Source organism: Acomys minous (assembly GCF_964271855.1).
Source record: "Acomys minous genome assembly, chromosome: 1".
NCBI classification, from domain to species: Eukaryota; Metazoa; Chordata; class Mammalia; order Rodentia; family Muridae; genus Acomys; species Acomys minous.
Genome location: NC_140483.1, coordinates 103,169,461 through 103,185,802, shown reverse-complemented (window position 1 = coordinate 103,185,802; position 16,342 = coordinate 103,169,461). Strand labels below are relative to the sequence as shown.

The 16,342-nt window shown below is 44.1% G+C and overlaps 1 protein-coding gene across 1 annotated transcript; it reads left to right on the top strand.

Annotated features, from left to right (window-relative positions):
* Nucleotides 1-419: 419 nt before the first annotated feature.
* Nucleotides 420-11,656, top strand: TMEM70 (transmembrane protein 70). The gene is made up of 3 exons (XM_084786866.1): nt 420-735; nt 3,309-3,414; nt 10,782-11,656. Exons 1-3 carry the CDS (start codon nt 532-534, stop codon nt 11,237-11,239), a joined length of 768 nt encoding a protein of 255 aa, XP_084642992.1. The 5' UTR covers nt 420-531; the 3' UTR covers nt 11,240-11,656.
* The last annotated feature ends 4,686 nt before the right edge of the window (nt 11,657-16,342 follow it).

The following is a 16,342-nucleotide window of genomic DNA, read 5'->3' as shown; positions in this document are numbered from 1 at the left end:
TTTTTTCTTCTTTTTTCTCTTTCTTTCCCTTCTTCTCCTCCTCCTCCTCCTCCTCGTTCTTCTTCTTCTTTCTTTTTTGGTTTTCGAGACAGGGTTTCTCTGTAGCCTTGGCTGTCCTGTACTCGATTTGTAGACTAGGGTGACCTGGAACTAAGAGATCTCCTGCCTCCGTCTTCCGAGTGCTGGAATTAAAGGTGCGCGCCACTACACTAGGCTGTGGCTTTGTCTTTTTCACACGCCTACCGACTCTGTCCTTGCACATGGCCATAAAGCCGACCAAATACTAAGAACTCAGGGCTCTCCTAGGTAGGGCGTTGGAGTTTGCGGATCCTTTGCTGCCTGGAACTCACTAAGCGGAGAAGGTTGCAGGCCGGTCACATTCTCTACGCACGCGCGGGCTCCAATCCGGCCGCGTGTTCCGCTTAAAGGGGCGGAGCCTCTCCGCTTTTGAGGGCGGCTGTAGTAGAAAGTGGTTTTCTCTACCTTCTTGTCCGCTGCTGGAGGCTGTCAGCCGCCGCATTGACCCGCAGCATGCTGCTGTTGGCTTTGGGTGGCCGGTGGGCAGCGGGACTGCGGCCCGCTGGGAGGAGGACGACGTGGTGTGCGGTCGCGGCGCTCCGGGGTTCCGGGGTCGCCCCTTGGCGTGCGGCCTCTCCCGCCGGGCCCTCCCGCCTACTGCTGCGCGACGGGCTCCTGCCGCGAGCCGAGCCTTGCGGGCCGCTGAGGCGAGCGCAGGTCGGCCGTCCGTGGGCTGGGGTGGCGGGAGCGGGCGCAGCGTGCGGCCCGGGGCCTGTTAGTCCAGGGCTCCAGCGCGGAGGGGACACTCGTTGTGTGGGTCCGGGAGGGTCAGGCCTCGCCCTCGGCTTGGCTCCAGATGGCAGTCCTGGTTAGAACAACCTGTCAAAGGAGCAAGCGATTCTCCTTTCTCGGCGGCTGTCGCAAGCACCGCAGGTGGTTCCAGATTGTGTGGTTTGTGATAACACACCCAGTTCGGCCCCCTCCCACCTTTTGATGGGTGTTTTTCGAGACAAAGTATCCCCGTTTTATACCCTCAGCTGCCCTGAGTTCGATATGTAGACCAGGTTGCCCTCCAAAATCAGAGACCTGCTTGCTTCTTCATTTCCCTGGTTCTGGGATTAACGGCGTGTGCCACTACCCAGAGACTAGTTTCTTTCTTACCTTAGAGGGGAAGGTCAGAAGGGTTAATGTGCTAAGAAATTGATGCAGCGTGTGGGGGTGGGGGGGAAACCTCATATAGCCTCATTTTGAGTTCTGTGTTGTCTGCTTTTAGAGAAAGGTGGGATGTGGATGTTATTCATTCTTCATCTGTTTGTTTGTTTGTTTGTTGTTTTTTGGTTTAGACAGGGCTTCTTCTCTGTGTAGCCTTGGCAGTCCTTGAGGCTGGACCTCACTCTGTAGACCAGGCTGGCCTCGGACTCAGAGATTCGTCTGTCTCTGCCCCCACCCCCCAAATGCAGGGATTAAAGTGGTGAGCCACCACTGCGTTATAATATATAAGAATGAATAAAGTTTGAAGAAATGCCAGAAGTGGAAATTGGATTATTTATTGTTGTTTGTTGGTTTGCTGGGTTTCTCTGTGCAGTCTGTGCTGTTCTGGAACAAGTAGACCAGGCAAGTGCTGGCCTCAAAATCAGAGATCCTCCTGCATCGGCCTCCTGAATGCTGGGATTAAAGGCCTGCCTATGCAACTACTCAGGGCAGATTTTGGAGTCTTAACTGAATTCCAATACAAAGAAACTAGGCATACTTTTTACATTTTTAAGTAAGAGCAATGTGAAATTTATTTGTGGATACTCCTTTTCACATACTTGGGAAATTCCTGTTATTGTGAGATTTCATTTAGCTTTCAAGCAATTTTTTCTTTCTTCTGGCTAAGAGATAAAAGGGCCAGAGTATGGTGGCACACACGTAAAATCCCAGTGTTCGCTCGTGAGGTTCAGGCAGGGATAGCATGGGTTATGTTAATGACTAGACTTCATTGTCAAAATGAGGTACAAAGTATTTACAAGGCTTTTAGGGAAACAGTTGTTATTGTTTTTAAACATATACTGGCAGGCAGATCTCAGTGAGTTAGAGGCCAGCCTGGTTACAAAGTGAGACCTGACACCCTCACATACACAAGCAGGCAGAACACCAATGCACATAAAATAAAAATACATAATAAAGTATGGGTTATTAATATAAGTAGTTCATAAGTACAGACTTTATAACCATAGGATTGGCAGGATAAACTTAGCCTGTGAAGGCTTTTACCTTTAGGACCATAATTTGATCTCTGGACATGAGTGTGCTCATGTGTTCACACCCACCAAACAAAATAATTAAATTTACAGTGATTTGCTTAGATCTTGTTAGTTTTTGTTTTTTCTGTCTAACAGACTTAGCTTTCGTGGAATTCCCTCTGTAGAGTAGGCTGGCCTTGAACTCACTGAGACCTGCCCTTCTGCCTCTTGAGTGCTGGGATGCTTCACCACACCCTGTGTGTTTTTTGTTTTTGTTTGTTTGTTTATTGAGACAGGGTCTCTCTGTAGTAGACTTGGCTGTCCTGGACTTGATTTGTAGACCAAGGCTGGCCTTGAACTCACAGCGATCTGCCTACCCCTGCCTCCCCAGTACTGGGATTAAAGGTGTGCACCACCATGCCCGGTTTTTGTTTTTTTGAGATGGGGTTTCTCTATGTTATCTTGGCTGTCTTGGACCCGGCTCTACTCTGTGTTTTGCCTACAGTTATTTTTGCATATGTAGTATGTGTTTGTGTATACCTTTGTGTGACCTTTGGAGGTCAATGTTGGGTGTCTTTTTTTTTTTTTTTTGAGACCATGCTGGCTTCAACTCAGAAACCAGCCTGCCTCTGCCTCCAGAGTGCTGTGATCAAAGTGTGCACTACTGCTGCCCAGCAAGATTTTTATTTTATATGATTTTATATTCATGTTTTTGCTTTTGTTTTGTTTTTATGTTGCCTCCGTGTGTATCTGTGCACCATGTGCATCTGTGCCCATGGAGGCCAGGAGAGGGCTGTGGTTCCAGAAGGTTGTAAGAAGCTACCTGGGACTCCGGAAGAGCAGTAAGCCCTCTTCAGCATGATTGTCTCCATCCTGAATCCTGACTTTGAAGAGATAAGAGCTGTCTGAATCTGGAGTTCTCTGATTGGCTAGACTGGAGTGAGCCCTGGGGATCTAGGTTATTTGAAGGAATTTCTTATGTGGCATTTAAAGAAAGAAGAAACTTTGATAAAAATAAAAATTTGTTCAAAAAGCCAGTTACTCAAGGGTTTCTTGTTTCAACAGCTACCCGTTTGTTTGGAAGGATGTGTCCGCTGCTTACATACAAAACTCGAGAAATCAGAAGACGGGAGGCTGATTTATACTGGGAACTTGGCCCGCACAGTCTTTGGTGGGTAATCTGAAATGAGGTTATTTTCCTTATTTTTAGATTATAATTTAATTACATTTCTCCCTTTCCTGACTTCAAACCTTCCCGTATGCCAATCCTCACTCTCTTCTAAGTTCATGGCCTCTTACCCTCACTAATTGTTATTGTATGAATATATATATACATACATATATATTCCTAAATACAACCTGTTGAGTTCATACAACGTTATTTGTATGCTTTCAGGGCTGACCATTTTGTGATGGAAAACCAATTGGTGTGTCTTTCCCTGGAGGACCACCTTTCCCATGACCAGCTTCACTGGGTTGCCTGTAGTCTTTGCCTGGGGTTGAGGCCTCCTGGGCTTCTCCCTGCCCAGTAAAACCTTTTTTTGGGGGTGGGGTGGGGGGAGATGGGGTTTCTCTGTGTAGCCTTGGCTGTCCTGGACTCACTTTGTAGACCAGGCTGGCCACAAACTCACAGAGATCTGCCTGCCTCTGCCTCCCAGGTACTGAGATTAAAGGCGTGCGCCACCACTGCCTGATCAACATCAATCAATTATTATAACACACAAAGAAGATTCGTTTTTCCTTGAAGCCTAGTGATACAATGTAGAGATTGAGACTTTCCTTTTTGGGAGTTTTAAAACTGTATGAAGGCTGAACTGTGTTTTTTGTTATCTTACAGGAAGGCATTAAAGCCTCTCTTTTTTGGCCATTTGTCTTAGAATATTCAACAGAAAAATAGAAATATTCGAATACTCTAAGGAAAGCAGAAGAATATTGTTCTGGTTTGCTTTGAAGTGTCCATCACAAGCTCATGTATTAATCTAGCCTAACTCCCCAACTGGTGGCACTGTTTGGAGAGTTCTGGCACTTTAGAAGGGCCTGCCTCTAGAAGTAGGTCAGTTGGGGGAGGTCTTAGAAGGAGGAACATGTTGTTCCTGGCTCTTCCCTGTGCCTCTCTCTGCTTCCGGTTTTCCTTGAAGGTTTTGCTATGTGTACCTGTTGGCATGAAATCTTGCCTATATGCTAGATTAAGCATCTGTGGGTTGAAAACTCAGAAATCAGGAGTCAGTTGCTGTCTCCTTTTAAGTTGCATTTCCTCAGTATTTGGTCACAATACAAAAGCTGTGACTAAAGCCTGTTAACCTCTTTTTTGAGACAGGATCGCTCTTTGTAGTCCTGACTATCCTATATCCATGACCCTGGTAACACTTCTTTAGAATAGTTGTTTGAAGCTGGGTGTGGTGGTGCACTCTCTTAGTGCAGGTTTACATCTGTGAGTGTGAGGGCAGTCAAAGCTACATAGGGAAACCTTGCCTCAAAAAAGAAAAAGAAAAAAAAAAAGGTGACAGGCCTATGTAATCACATCTGGCCTCATTTTTACTTTGTATGTTTCTAAATTTTTTTCTTTTTAAGTTTTTATTTTATTTTATTTTTTAAAGATTTATTTATTTATTATGTATACAATGCTCTGCCTGCATATATACCTGCAGGTCAGAATAGAGCACTAGATCTCATTATAGATGGTTATGAGCCACCATGTGGTTGCTGGGAATTTAACTCAGGACCTCTGGAAGAACAGTCAGTGCTCTTAACTGCTGAGTCTTTTTGGTTTTTTTTCGAGACAGGGTTTTTTAGCCTTGGCTGTCCTGAACTCGCTTTGTAAACCAGGCTGGCCTTGAGCTCACAGCGATTTGCCTGCCTCTGCCTCCCAAGTGCTAGGATTAAAGGTATGCACCGCCATAAACACCGCCTGGCATGTTTCTAAATTTAACTTTAAAATGAGGCTGGGGGTGGAAGTATAGTTCAGTGGTAGAATATTTGCCTAATGCTCAAAGTCCTGTTGAGTCTGAGCGTTGGGGGAAAATGTTTTTTCTTTTCTGTTTTTTGTTTTTTGTTTTTGGAAACAGGGTTTCTCTGTGTAACAGCCCTGGCTGTCCTGGAACTCTCTTTGTAGACCAGGCTGGTCTTGAACTCAGAGAGATCCACCTGCCTATGTCTCTGAAATGCTGTGACTAAAGGTGTGGGCCACCACACCTGATGGTGTTCCCAGAGGTTGCGTGAAATTAATCTCAGTAAAAGTGTAATGAGCAATACCTAGCTTGCTGGATAGCCAGGCGTGGCACAGATTTCAGTGCTTGCATTTAGTCATGTTGGTATGGAATGACTGTATAAAGTGTAATGGAAAGCTGTTGGTTCTCAAGTATATGGCAGTAAAGTATGCTTAAACCTCCACCTATCTGTAACTAAGAAGGACCAGTTATTCTACTCACTTTAGAATTCCATTCAGTGCTTGATACCATTAGGGTTAGAACTTTCTTCAAAAGTTCTTACTGAGTTGAAGGTCAGTAATTGTGTGGATAGCTATACAGCCTGTGATAAGAGTGTAACTGGGCTATCAGAGTTCTACAGTTGTAGAGCTGCACAGATGGCTTAGTGGTTAAGAAGTGCTCTTCCACAGGGCCAGGTGTCAATTCTTGGTGCCCACATGGAGGTCTGCAATTATCTGTAACTCCAGTTCCAGGACATCTGACTCCTGGTCTCCACAGACAACAGGCATACCTGGCGCACACAGACATATGCAGGCAAAACACCCAACACATAAAATAGTGATTTACAAACTTTTAGCCGAGCACTGGTGGCACACTCCTTGGATCCCAGCATTGAGGAGGCAGAGAAACCCTGTCTCAAAAAACAAAAACAAAACAAAACAAGGTACAATTGTAGTTTATAGAGGATGTTATTTCCTGCTCTGTCAGTGTTGAGGATAACATAAAGTTGCTATGTCAGAGGTCAGTGCTGCGTTCTGTGTGGGAATTCAGGGAGAAACATTGAGATAGTGCTGTGATGCTGGAAGTTCCCTAGTTCCTGTATGGTATACTGGTGAAGGCTTTTCCTCCGTTACTGTTAATTCAGCCACAAGTATTTACAAATACCATATTTGCTACGTATTATGCCAGGGGCACTGTGTTAGGGATACTATGTAAAAGTAATGCAGACGCTTGAAGTTGATAGGAAAGAAAAGATGAATATGCCATGTAATCAATCATATTTGCAGTGTTATAGGCTAGATAGGAGTTCAGGTTGAGGAGAGAAAGGTAAACAGAACGGTAGGTAGCATCAAGATGGCTTCAGTTAGGTCTCGTCTGACGAGTAAAGTCTGAGTGTGAAGAGATGAAAGGGCACACACATCCCAGGCGCAGAAGCACTTAGCACAGCAGAGCAGAAGGCTGTCATGTTCATATAGACTCTCAGCTCAGAAGGATCTAGACTTACTGGAGAGAGAAGCCCTGGGTGTGTCTGCGAGAGAGTACCTAGGCTAGCTTAGTTTAGGTGGGAAGATCCACCGCGAATGAGTTCTGCCATTCCATATGTGGGCTCCTGGGCTGAATAAAGGGCAGGGTGTGCTGGTACCTTTATCACTGTTTCCCGACTGACTGGAGTGTGGCTGCCACACCATCCTGTCTAGTAGTTTCTTTAGAAATGTATTTTCTCCCTCTAGTTTGCATTGAGATGTAATATGAATAAATTAATAAAAAAATAAATGCTACGAAAGTAACTTGATGGAGCAGCCTTTATTTTTAATGATTTCTTAATTGTAACTGGTCCCTAAACTTAAAATATAAATAAAAAAGTGTTTAGAAACAAACAAAAAAAAAAAGAAAGAAAAGAAAAGAAAAAAATGTATTTTCTTACAGTTCTGAGGCTAGAAGTATAAAAGTGAGATGTGTGCTGGGCCATGCTTTCTCGAAGGCTGTAGGAAGCATTCTTAATTCCATCCAGCTTCTGGTGGCTCCTGGCCGTCCGGAGCATTCTTGGCTTGTAGCTTGCCTAACTGTGCTGGCTGCGTACTCTTCCTGTGGCAGCCTTCCCTGCATCCCTTACTTTTTCTGTCCTTACAAGGGCACTTTCGTTAAATAGAGAGCCCACCTTATCCTGCATGATCTCATCTTGTTCTTTAGCTCTGCAAAGACCTTATTTCCAAATAAGGACACATTATGGAGTTCTAGTTAGACATCAGCCTTAAGGGACACTAATTTACTACAGTGTAACAAAAGTAATAGGGAAAAATATTTTGGAAGGGCTGCAGAATGTTCAATAGGAGGCAGCATAGCCCTCATTTATCCCTGCACACTAGTGATATAATTAAGCTTTCAGCCAATAGTGACATCTATGAGAATGACTGCTTACTTCTAGCTTTTGTGAACAGTAAGAAGTCAGACTTTTTCTGTCAACTTGGGTGAAAGGCAGCCACATTAATTTAATTATGTATCTTATGAGTGAGATTTTTTGTACCAATTTATTTAAAGGGCCATGTAGGTAATTGCCCTTACAATGTCAAGCTTTTTGGTTTTGTCATTCCACAAACATTATATATGTTGGAAATTAATCCTTCTGATATAAGTTTAAAATATTTCTGTCAAGGACAGACTGTAGCTCAGACTGGCCTCAAACTTGATTGTTTTTTCTTTTTTCTTTTTTCTTTTTTTTTTTTTTTTTTTTTTTTTTTGGTTTTTCGAGACAGGGTTTCTCTGTGTAGCCTTGGCTGTCCTGGACCTGCTTTGTAGACCAGGCTGGCCTCGAACTCACAGCGATCCACCTGCCTCTGCCTCCCGAGTGCTGGGATTATAGGTGTGGGCCACCACGCCCGGCTCAAACTTGATTCTTAATTAGGCTGGCCATGAACTGATCTTTGGCTTCAGCCTGAAATGCTGAGATTACTGGTGTGTGCCAAATGCTTAGCTATGGTTTTTCTTTTCCTCCTCTTCTGAGACAGGGATTCTCTGTGTAGACTGACTTTGTAGACCAGGCTGGCCTTGAACTCAGTGATTTGCCTGCTTCTGGCTCCCCAGTGCTGGGATTAAAGGCATGCGCCCACCATACCCGGCCACTTTCTTCTTTTTTTAAATGTAATCAGATTGTCAGTCTTTTGACCCTGGTTGTTCCTGGGACTTTAAGAAAGATTTACTTTGGGCTGGAGAGATGGCTCAGAGGTTAAGAGCACTGGCTGTTCTTCCAAAGGTCCTGAGTTCAATTCCTGGCACCCACATGGTGGCTCATAACCATCTATACATGAGATCTGATGTGCTCTTCTGACACTCAGGCAGAATACTGAATAAATAATAAGTAAATAAAAAAAAAAAAAGATTTACTTTTAAAATTTTAACTTTTTTGTTTTATTTTGTTTTGTTTTTCGAGGTAAGGTTTCTCTGTGTAACAGCCCTGGTTATCCTGGACTTGCTTTGTAGACCGGGCTGGCGTGGAGCTCACAGAGATCCTCCTGCCTCTGCCTTCTGAGTGCTGGGATCAAAGGCATGCACCACCGCTGCCCGGCTTCCCCCCTCCCCCCCTTAAATCTCTAAGCTCTTTGGATTTTGCATAGCTTATGGTATAAAGGATAAGTTAATTTTATCCTTTTCTTTTGAAGTTATTAAAATTTTTTGTGTGAGAGTGTGTGTTTGCACGTGCGTGTGTCTGTCCATGTGTGGCACCAGAGGTTGATGTCAGGTATTTTCCTCCATTGCTCTTGTTGGGTCTCATTCTGTTCCTGTTTTATGATATTCTGACCAACAGCAGCCGAAGCGTGGTAGTAGGTTTTGTTTCAGCTTGAGGGCTGCAGTCCATCAATGAGGGAAGTCAGGGCGGGAGCTCAAGCAAAAACTGAAGCACAAACTGTGGAGGAATGCTGCGTGCTGCCTCATGCACACTGGGCTAAGCTGGGTTTCTTTTGCAGTCCACGACCACCTGCCTTGAGAATGGTGCCACCAAAGTGGGTGGGCTCTCCTATATCAATTAATAATCAGGACAGTCGCCTCGAGATGTGTCAGCTCCTACTGAGATTCCAGACTGTGCCAAGTTGATGACTAAAGCTAACTACAGCAGATGTCTACCTTAGTTTTTGAGACAGGATCTCTCATTGAATTTGGAGAGTTTTGTTTTTGTTGTTGTTGTTACTGTTGGTTTTGGTGTTCTAGACACGATTTCCTCTGTGTAGCTCTGGCTGTCCTGTACTAAATTGACTTCAAGAGATCTGCCTGCCTCTACCTCCTGAGTGCTGGGATTAAGGCTATGTGCCGTCATGCCCAGCTTGGAGTTCATCATTTTGGTTTGAGTGGCTGGCTAGCAAGCTGACGGAATCTTGCTGTCTTTGCCTGCCCAGCTCTGGGGTTACAGGTGTGTGCTCCCATGCTCACCTTTTATGTGGGTGCTAGAGACCACGCTCAGGGTCTCATGCCTATACAGCAAGCACTTTACCTACTGAAGCAACTCTCCAGCCTTCTGTGTTTTTGGAGATAGGGCCTCACTCTGTAGCCCAGGCTGGCCATAAACTTAATGCTTTAATATTGGAGCCCTTGTTTCTGTAGTACTGGGTTTGCAAGTCAAGCACTCATCTTCTTTTTTCTTGTCTTTTATTAAGATTTCAGCTGTGCCGTGGCTCAGCCTTGGACAGCAAGCATGCTAAGCAAGCACAGCCTGCAGAGTATTTCTACCTATTCCCTTTCCTTTCTTTTTTGACTTTTTCTTTTTCTTTTCTTTCCTCCTCCTCCTTCTCTTCATCTTTCTTCTTCTTCCTTCTTTCTTTCTTCTTTTCTTTTTCTGAGAGGGTTTCTCTGTGTAGACTTGGCACTTTGTAGATCAGGCTGGCCTTGGACTCCACAGAGATCCACCTATCTCTGCCTCCTGAGTGTTGGGATGACAGGCTCTTTTTTGGCTTTTTCAGTAGTCTTACCATGTAGTCCATGATAACCTCAAAATTGTGGTCCTTCTCTTTCAACAATTCTTGCTTGATAAATGGAGCCATGATAACAGTTATGCACCTCTCTTAGGGCTTGTCTATATATTTTATGAGTAGCGTAAGTAAATTGCTTAAGATGGCAGAAAGCACCTGACATATGAGAAGCACTCTCTCGTCGTTTGCTTTTTGTTGTGGATGGAATGATTATTGTATTGTCATCACTGTGACCAAGTACTTAAGAAACTATTTCATGGAAGAAAAATACCTTCTTGCTCCCAGTTTTAGGTTTGATCATGGTTGCTGGATTCCATACCCTTGAACAGAACATCAGGGTGGTAGGATTATAAGTCAGAGGCGCTACCTCACTTACAACATAGGAGAAGAGTCCAGATGGGCCCAGGGAGAGGACCTGTTCCCACCGACTGGCTGACCTGAGTGCAGCAGCCAAGTTCCACCTCCTGAAGTTTCTAAAGTTTCTCAAAATTGTGCTGTCATCTAGGGACCAAGTGTCAGCACGTGAATATAGAGGCCATTTTGCATTCGAACTGTAACAGTGATACAGGAAGAAACGATTGGAGGATTTGATAGGATAGGTTTTCTTATGAAACTTAAAGTTATTAATCCTCTTCTAATTTTTTTCTCTTTAGGTGTGAAATGTTTCTCTTATTCTACAAGTGTGCTCAGCCTTACATTTCTACCATACCTTCTTTCACAAAGTAATGTGGTATTTGGAAGTGTGCCTTTACAAATCTTATTTTATGGGATCATGGGAAGCTTCGCAGTGATCACTCCCGTTCTGCTTCACCTTCTTACAAAAGGCTATGTCGTTCGGTTGTACCATGAAGCCACCACTGACACTTACAGAGCCATTACTTACAATGTTATGCTTTCAGAAACCAGCACAGTGTTTCACCAAAATGACGTGAAGATTCCAGAGAGTGCACATGTATTTACCACCTTCTATGCTAAAACAAAATCACTCTTAGTTAATCCAGTGCTCTTCCCAAACCCAGAAGACTACAACCATCTAATGGGTTACGACAAGCCATTCACTTTTGATATGGAAGAAGTCTGTGAAAAGAAACTGCAAGAGGATGAAAAATGAACCTGTCCTTTGTTTGCTTAAGTGTCATGTATATTTCAGTGTATTATAAGATTGCTTTTATTTTGTTATTGTTAGTAAACGATTGTAAAAAACAGTGTAAGGGCAGAGGACACAGTGTGTTGGTATAGAGTTTGCCTTGGTGAGGCTCTAGGCTTGACCTTCACAGAATCAGTGTGCTTGTATAAGCCCAGCAAGTGGGAGGTGGAGAGAGGAAGATCAGAAATTTAGGATCATTCTTAGCAATGTAGTAGGTTTGAGGTCAGCCTGGACTGTGTGAGACACAAAAAGTTGAAACTATCAAGCAGAATTTCAGAATAATTTTCAGATAATGATGTTCCCATGTAATAAAATATGTTTAGAAACAAATTGTTTTTGTTTAAAATGTGGATAGTTTTAAATAAAAAAATTTGGACAGTTGTGTGTATTCTGGTATATGTATGGCATCTGTCTGTCTGTCTGTCTGTCTGTCTGTCTATTGTCTTACTATGTAAGCTTGGGTGCCTGGAGTTTGCTATGTAGCCTAGTCTGATCTGTCTGCTTCTGCTTCCTCAGTGCTCGGATTAAAGGTTTGTGCCACCATGACGGTCATGTATGGGTTATATGAGAGTGGGTACCTCTGAACAGAGGATTGGATGCTGAGTTTTTATGTTTGTGTTTTCCTAAGTATATGAATATTCCTTTTCTACTTCAAATGACTTTGTAAAGTTCATAAATGATATGAGAGGAGTTATTCTGTCTTTTTAAGTCTCGTTGAGACAGCTTGTCTAATCCTATGTTCCCCCCAAGGCTTCCCTCCTTCCCTCCCTCCCTCCCTCCCTCCCTCCCTCCCTCCTTCCCTCCCTCCCTCCCTCCTTCCCTCCCTCCCCCCCCCCCCCTCTCTATAGTGCTCCTAAAAAAGGCTGAGGCTGTTCTGGAACTCACTCTGTAGACCAGGCTGGGCTCAAACTTGAGAGAGCAGCCTGCTTCTGTTTCCTGAGTGCTGGGATTAAAGTTGTGTGGGCCACCACGCCTGACTCCCAAGGATACTTTTTTTTTTTCCTTTTTTGAGACAGGGTTTCTCTGTGTAGCCTTGACCATTGGACTCCTTTGCAGACCAGGCTGGCCTTGAACTCACAGAGATTCACCTGCCTCTGCCTCCCAAGTGCTGAGATTACAGGCGTGTAACACCATGCTTGGCTTCCCTTGCCCCCCCCATTTCATTATTTAGTCACCTTACAGCCTAATTCCTGCCCCCTCCCTCCCTCCTCTCCTCCGAGTCCCACCCTCACAGCCCCTTCCCCAAAGAGCAGGTCACATCAAGTGTGGATTGTTGATTACACTGCAGAAAATAATTTCATGATGAGCCAGTTGGAAGTAGGCTCCAGGCTTATTAAAAGGCGTTATTAACAGATTAAATCCAGTGGTTAGAATAGATGCGCAGGGAAGATGAGGCATGAGAGTGGGTATGTGCTTTTCAAAGGACAGTTACACATTTTAGTGTTGTAATAGTCACACATGTATAATGATTTTGGATCCTAAGGTTTACACGCAGCATCACAGTAAGTTTTTATAAGAATAACTATCACAGGGATGCTATAAAATTGGATACTTTAACCCTAATATCATGCGATTCTCAGAAAATATCCTCAAGGAGAAGATTAAGTTTGGTATGTTATTTTAACATTAAAAAAAACCCAAACTTCTGTAGAAGAAGTATTGTCTGTGTTGGCAACCATCTCAGGAAGCGTTAATTGTGATGGATTCTTAGTTGGCGTCAACTGGACTGTGGAGAGAGCAGCTCTTGTTTCTCTCCATCTTCCAGCTCTGGTGCATGGATCTCCTCTGCATTTCACTCTCTTTAACTGATGCCATTGAAGACAAGTGGCCAAGTGTAGCTTTGTAAGGCTAAGGCCCCCGGCTTTGATCCAAAACACTCCAGTAACATTAGGTCCAACTAAAAAATATAACATTGTTTTGTTTTTCAAGACAGGGTTTCTCTGTTTTAACCTTAGCTGTCCTGAACTCACTTTGTAGACCAGACTGGCCTCAAACTCACCTTCCTCTGCCTCCTGACTGGTGAGATTAAAGGTGTGTGCCACCACGCCTGGCTGTTTTTTATTTATTTTTTTCTTAATTTAATTTTCTCCTCCCCAGTTTTGTTTGTTTGTTTGTTTGTTTGTTTTTGTTTTTTGAGATAGGATTTCTCTGTCCTGGAACTCAGAGATCCCACTGCCTCTGTTTCCCTAGTACTGGGATTAAAGGTGTGCACCACCACCCAGTATTTGTTTGTTTTGTTTTGTTTTTGGTTAAATTTTATTTTTATTTTATGTGTATGAGTGTTTTGCCTGCAGAATCCAGAAGAAGGCTTTGGATCACCTTGACCTACTGTTACAGAGCACTGGGAGCTCAACCTTCTCACTGCCAGGATTACAAGCAAGCACCAGCATGCCCACTTAATGTCTAATAAAAAAAAATCAAGCTGCTATTCTCTCATACATTACATCCCAGCTGCAGTTTCCCCTCCCTTCACCCTACCCCCCACCCCCAGATCAACTCCTCCTCTGTTTTCCTTTGTTAAAAAAAAAAAAAGCAGGCATTTCAGGGATATCCACTGAACATGGCCTAACAAGGTGCAATAAGACTGGGCACAAACCCTCCTATCATGACTGAATGTGACAACCCAGTAGGAGGAAAGGGGTCTCAAGCACAGGTAAAAGTCAGATAACACCCCAAACCCCCACCTCACCCCCTTGTTGGGAGTCCTACAAGAACAACACTCTACAACCATAAGGTATATGCAGAGGACCTACCTAGCTCAGACCCATATAGAGTCTGTGTTTGTCGCATTGGTCTCTGAGCCCCTATGAGTCCTGCTTAGTTGATTCTGTGGGCCATCTGTTCCTGGGGTTCTCCATTCACACTCAGTATGTTGTAGATTTTCTTTGGAAAAGTGGAGAAAGGACTCGCAAGAGCTGAAGGGCTTCAGGGGAGGATTACCAGTGTTTACAGTTTATACAAATGTTTAACAAAATACAAAAGTGCAAGATACAGAACTAGAAAGCAGATTCATTTGAGAGCCAGAGTGTGTGTCACTGCTCTGCTTACACATCTCTTTTACATGGCCAGCAACGGTTTTATCAGTTTGTAGCAGAGCATCCCAAAAGACATCTTGTGTCGGGGAGAGAAGCTGTGAGTGGATAAGATGACCTCTGCCGGGTATGGTTTGGAATGAGACCAGCACTTTGAAGGAATTGACACTTATTTTAACAGGGTTTAGTCATCTAATCACATCACTGTGTTGGCTGCAATGTGCCAAGTGGTCCCAGTGTCCCTCGGTAGCTGGCCATGGCAGGCAGTGTTTTGTTTTTGTGAAAGCAGTTTTTAAAGCTAGTCTTGATCCTCAGATCACACACTACACACCTAGTAATTCCACCTTATCCATTTGTATATAGGAAGGTTGTCTACAAAAGTGTTAAGGAGCCTGGCAAAGTTCCAGGTGACTCCACAGGAAAGGCAGAAGCAGCAGAGCTGTTGTTACAGATGTAGGATGCTCAGAAGAGCAGATCGTGAACCCGGCTGGAGAGCTGCTGAAGGCTGCAGAGCTCCAGCGTTGTCAAGGGCAGCCAAGGTACCCAGGTCATGTAGATGGAACTCTGTACATAGATGGATGGGCAGATGGTTGGAAATGGGAGGAAGGTGGATGCTCTCTTACTGTAAGGTTCCCTGAGGCACTCACCAGGTAGTCAGATGACAGGCTTGGGGGGGGGTGGGTGCGCGGTGAGGGTGGAAGGAATGCTGTTTTAGGGTCTTCTTTTCTTGGTTCTGGGACTGTGCAAATGAAGCAACCAAGGACACCTATGAGAGGATGGAGAAAAAAAAAACCCCTTTATTTTCCAGGCAGATAGAGAAACAGATACTGACGTCAGGGTCACAGTCCAATGTAAGAGCACTGAAACTCTGACAACCAGGCTCTGCCAGAGTTAGTTTATATAGGCAAAACCCACAATTTGCTCAAGCAAGGGGTTGCCAAGGGAACAGGGTGGTCAGCAGGGTGATTGGCTGTGACTCAAACTATTTGTTTTCCTGTTAGACAAAGCAAGTTTTGCTGACCCCTGTTCTGGCCAGTTTGGTCATGGACAGCTGCAAGTGTGGATGGAGAATTCTCCCTGATCATCAAGGCCATAAGAGGTGCTCAGTTGTAAGCACGATTTGTGGTTGAAGTCACCTGGTGCAGGGGCTTTTACCCAGAGTTGGAGGTAGAGACATTTTTTTTTTTCTTAGAACATAGACATTGCCTCTTAGCTTGGTCTCATCCAGAGAGTTCTTTCTGGGGCCGAGTTGGAGGTCTTTTGTAAGACAGTGGAGTCTGGTAGCCGTTTAACAGAATGGAGTCTGACTGCTGCTCATGTGGACCAGTGTTAACATGGGCCCTGTTAATGTGGGCCCTTAATTCCCGCCACTGAAGTGGCATCTGAATCAAATCCTTCATTCAGTTTCCCTAACGGGTACAGCAGAGTGATGAGTTTGACTGAAGATGAACATAGTTTACAGTCGACCTGACCTTATGTAGACATTCTTTTACAATGATGGGGCTGGTGGGCCTGAAATAACAATATCTATAGTTATCCTACCCCAAAGGAGCAGGCCTCAACACTTTATGTTGTCCAGGTGAGGGCACTGCAGCTTTTGTGTCAGTCTAATATGTTCTTAGGATTAGTTTTTCTGATTTATCTATCTGAAGGAACTCTTAAGAAAAATTTCTAGTTGCCATAGTACGGTATAGAGCCATGGAAACTGTGCCCCTTAGTGCCAGCCCTGCCAGCCCCTCCTCCTTAGGCCTGACGAGGGGAAGGCCCAGGCAGTAACCTGGGACCCCTGCAGTATCCCTATTTGGCCCATTGCTCTCTCACCGTATTCTGATCTTTTCTGTTGCTTTGCTTTAAATAAAACTGCCTTGCTACTTTTACAAATCTGTGTGGGCTATTCAGTGTTTCCACCAGAGTAGGATTGTAGGCCACAATTCCAAGCCATTTTGGCTGCTAATCCTAAACTAAGATTCTATAAAGGATTTGAAGTAACAATATATATTTTTCTAAAATAGAGTCTTGAAACGGGATACACGCC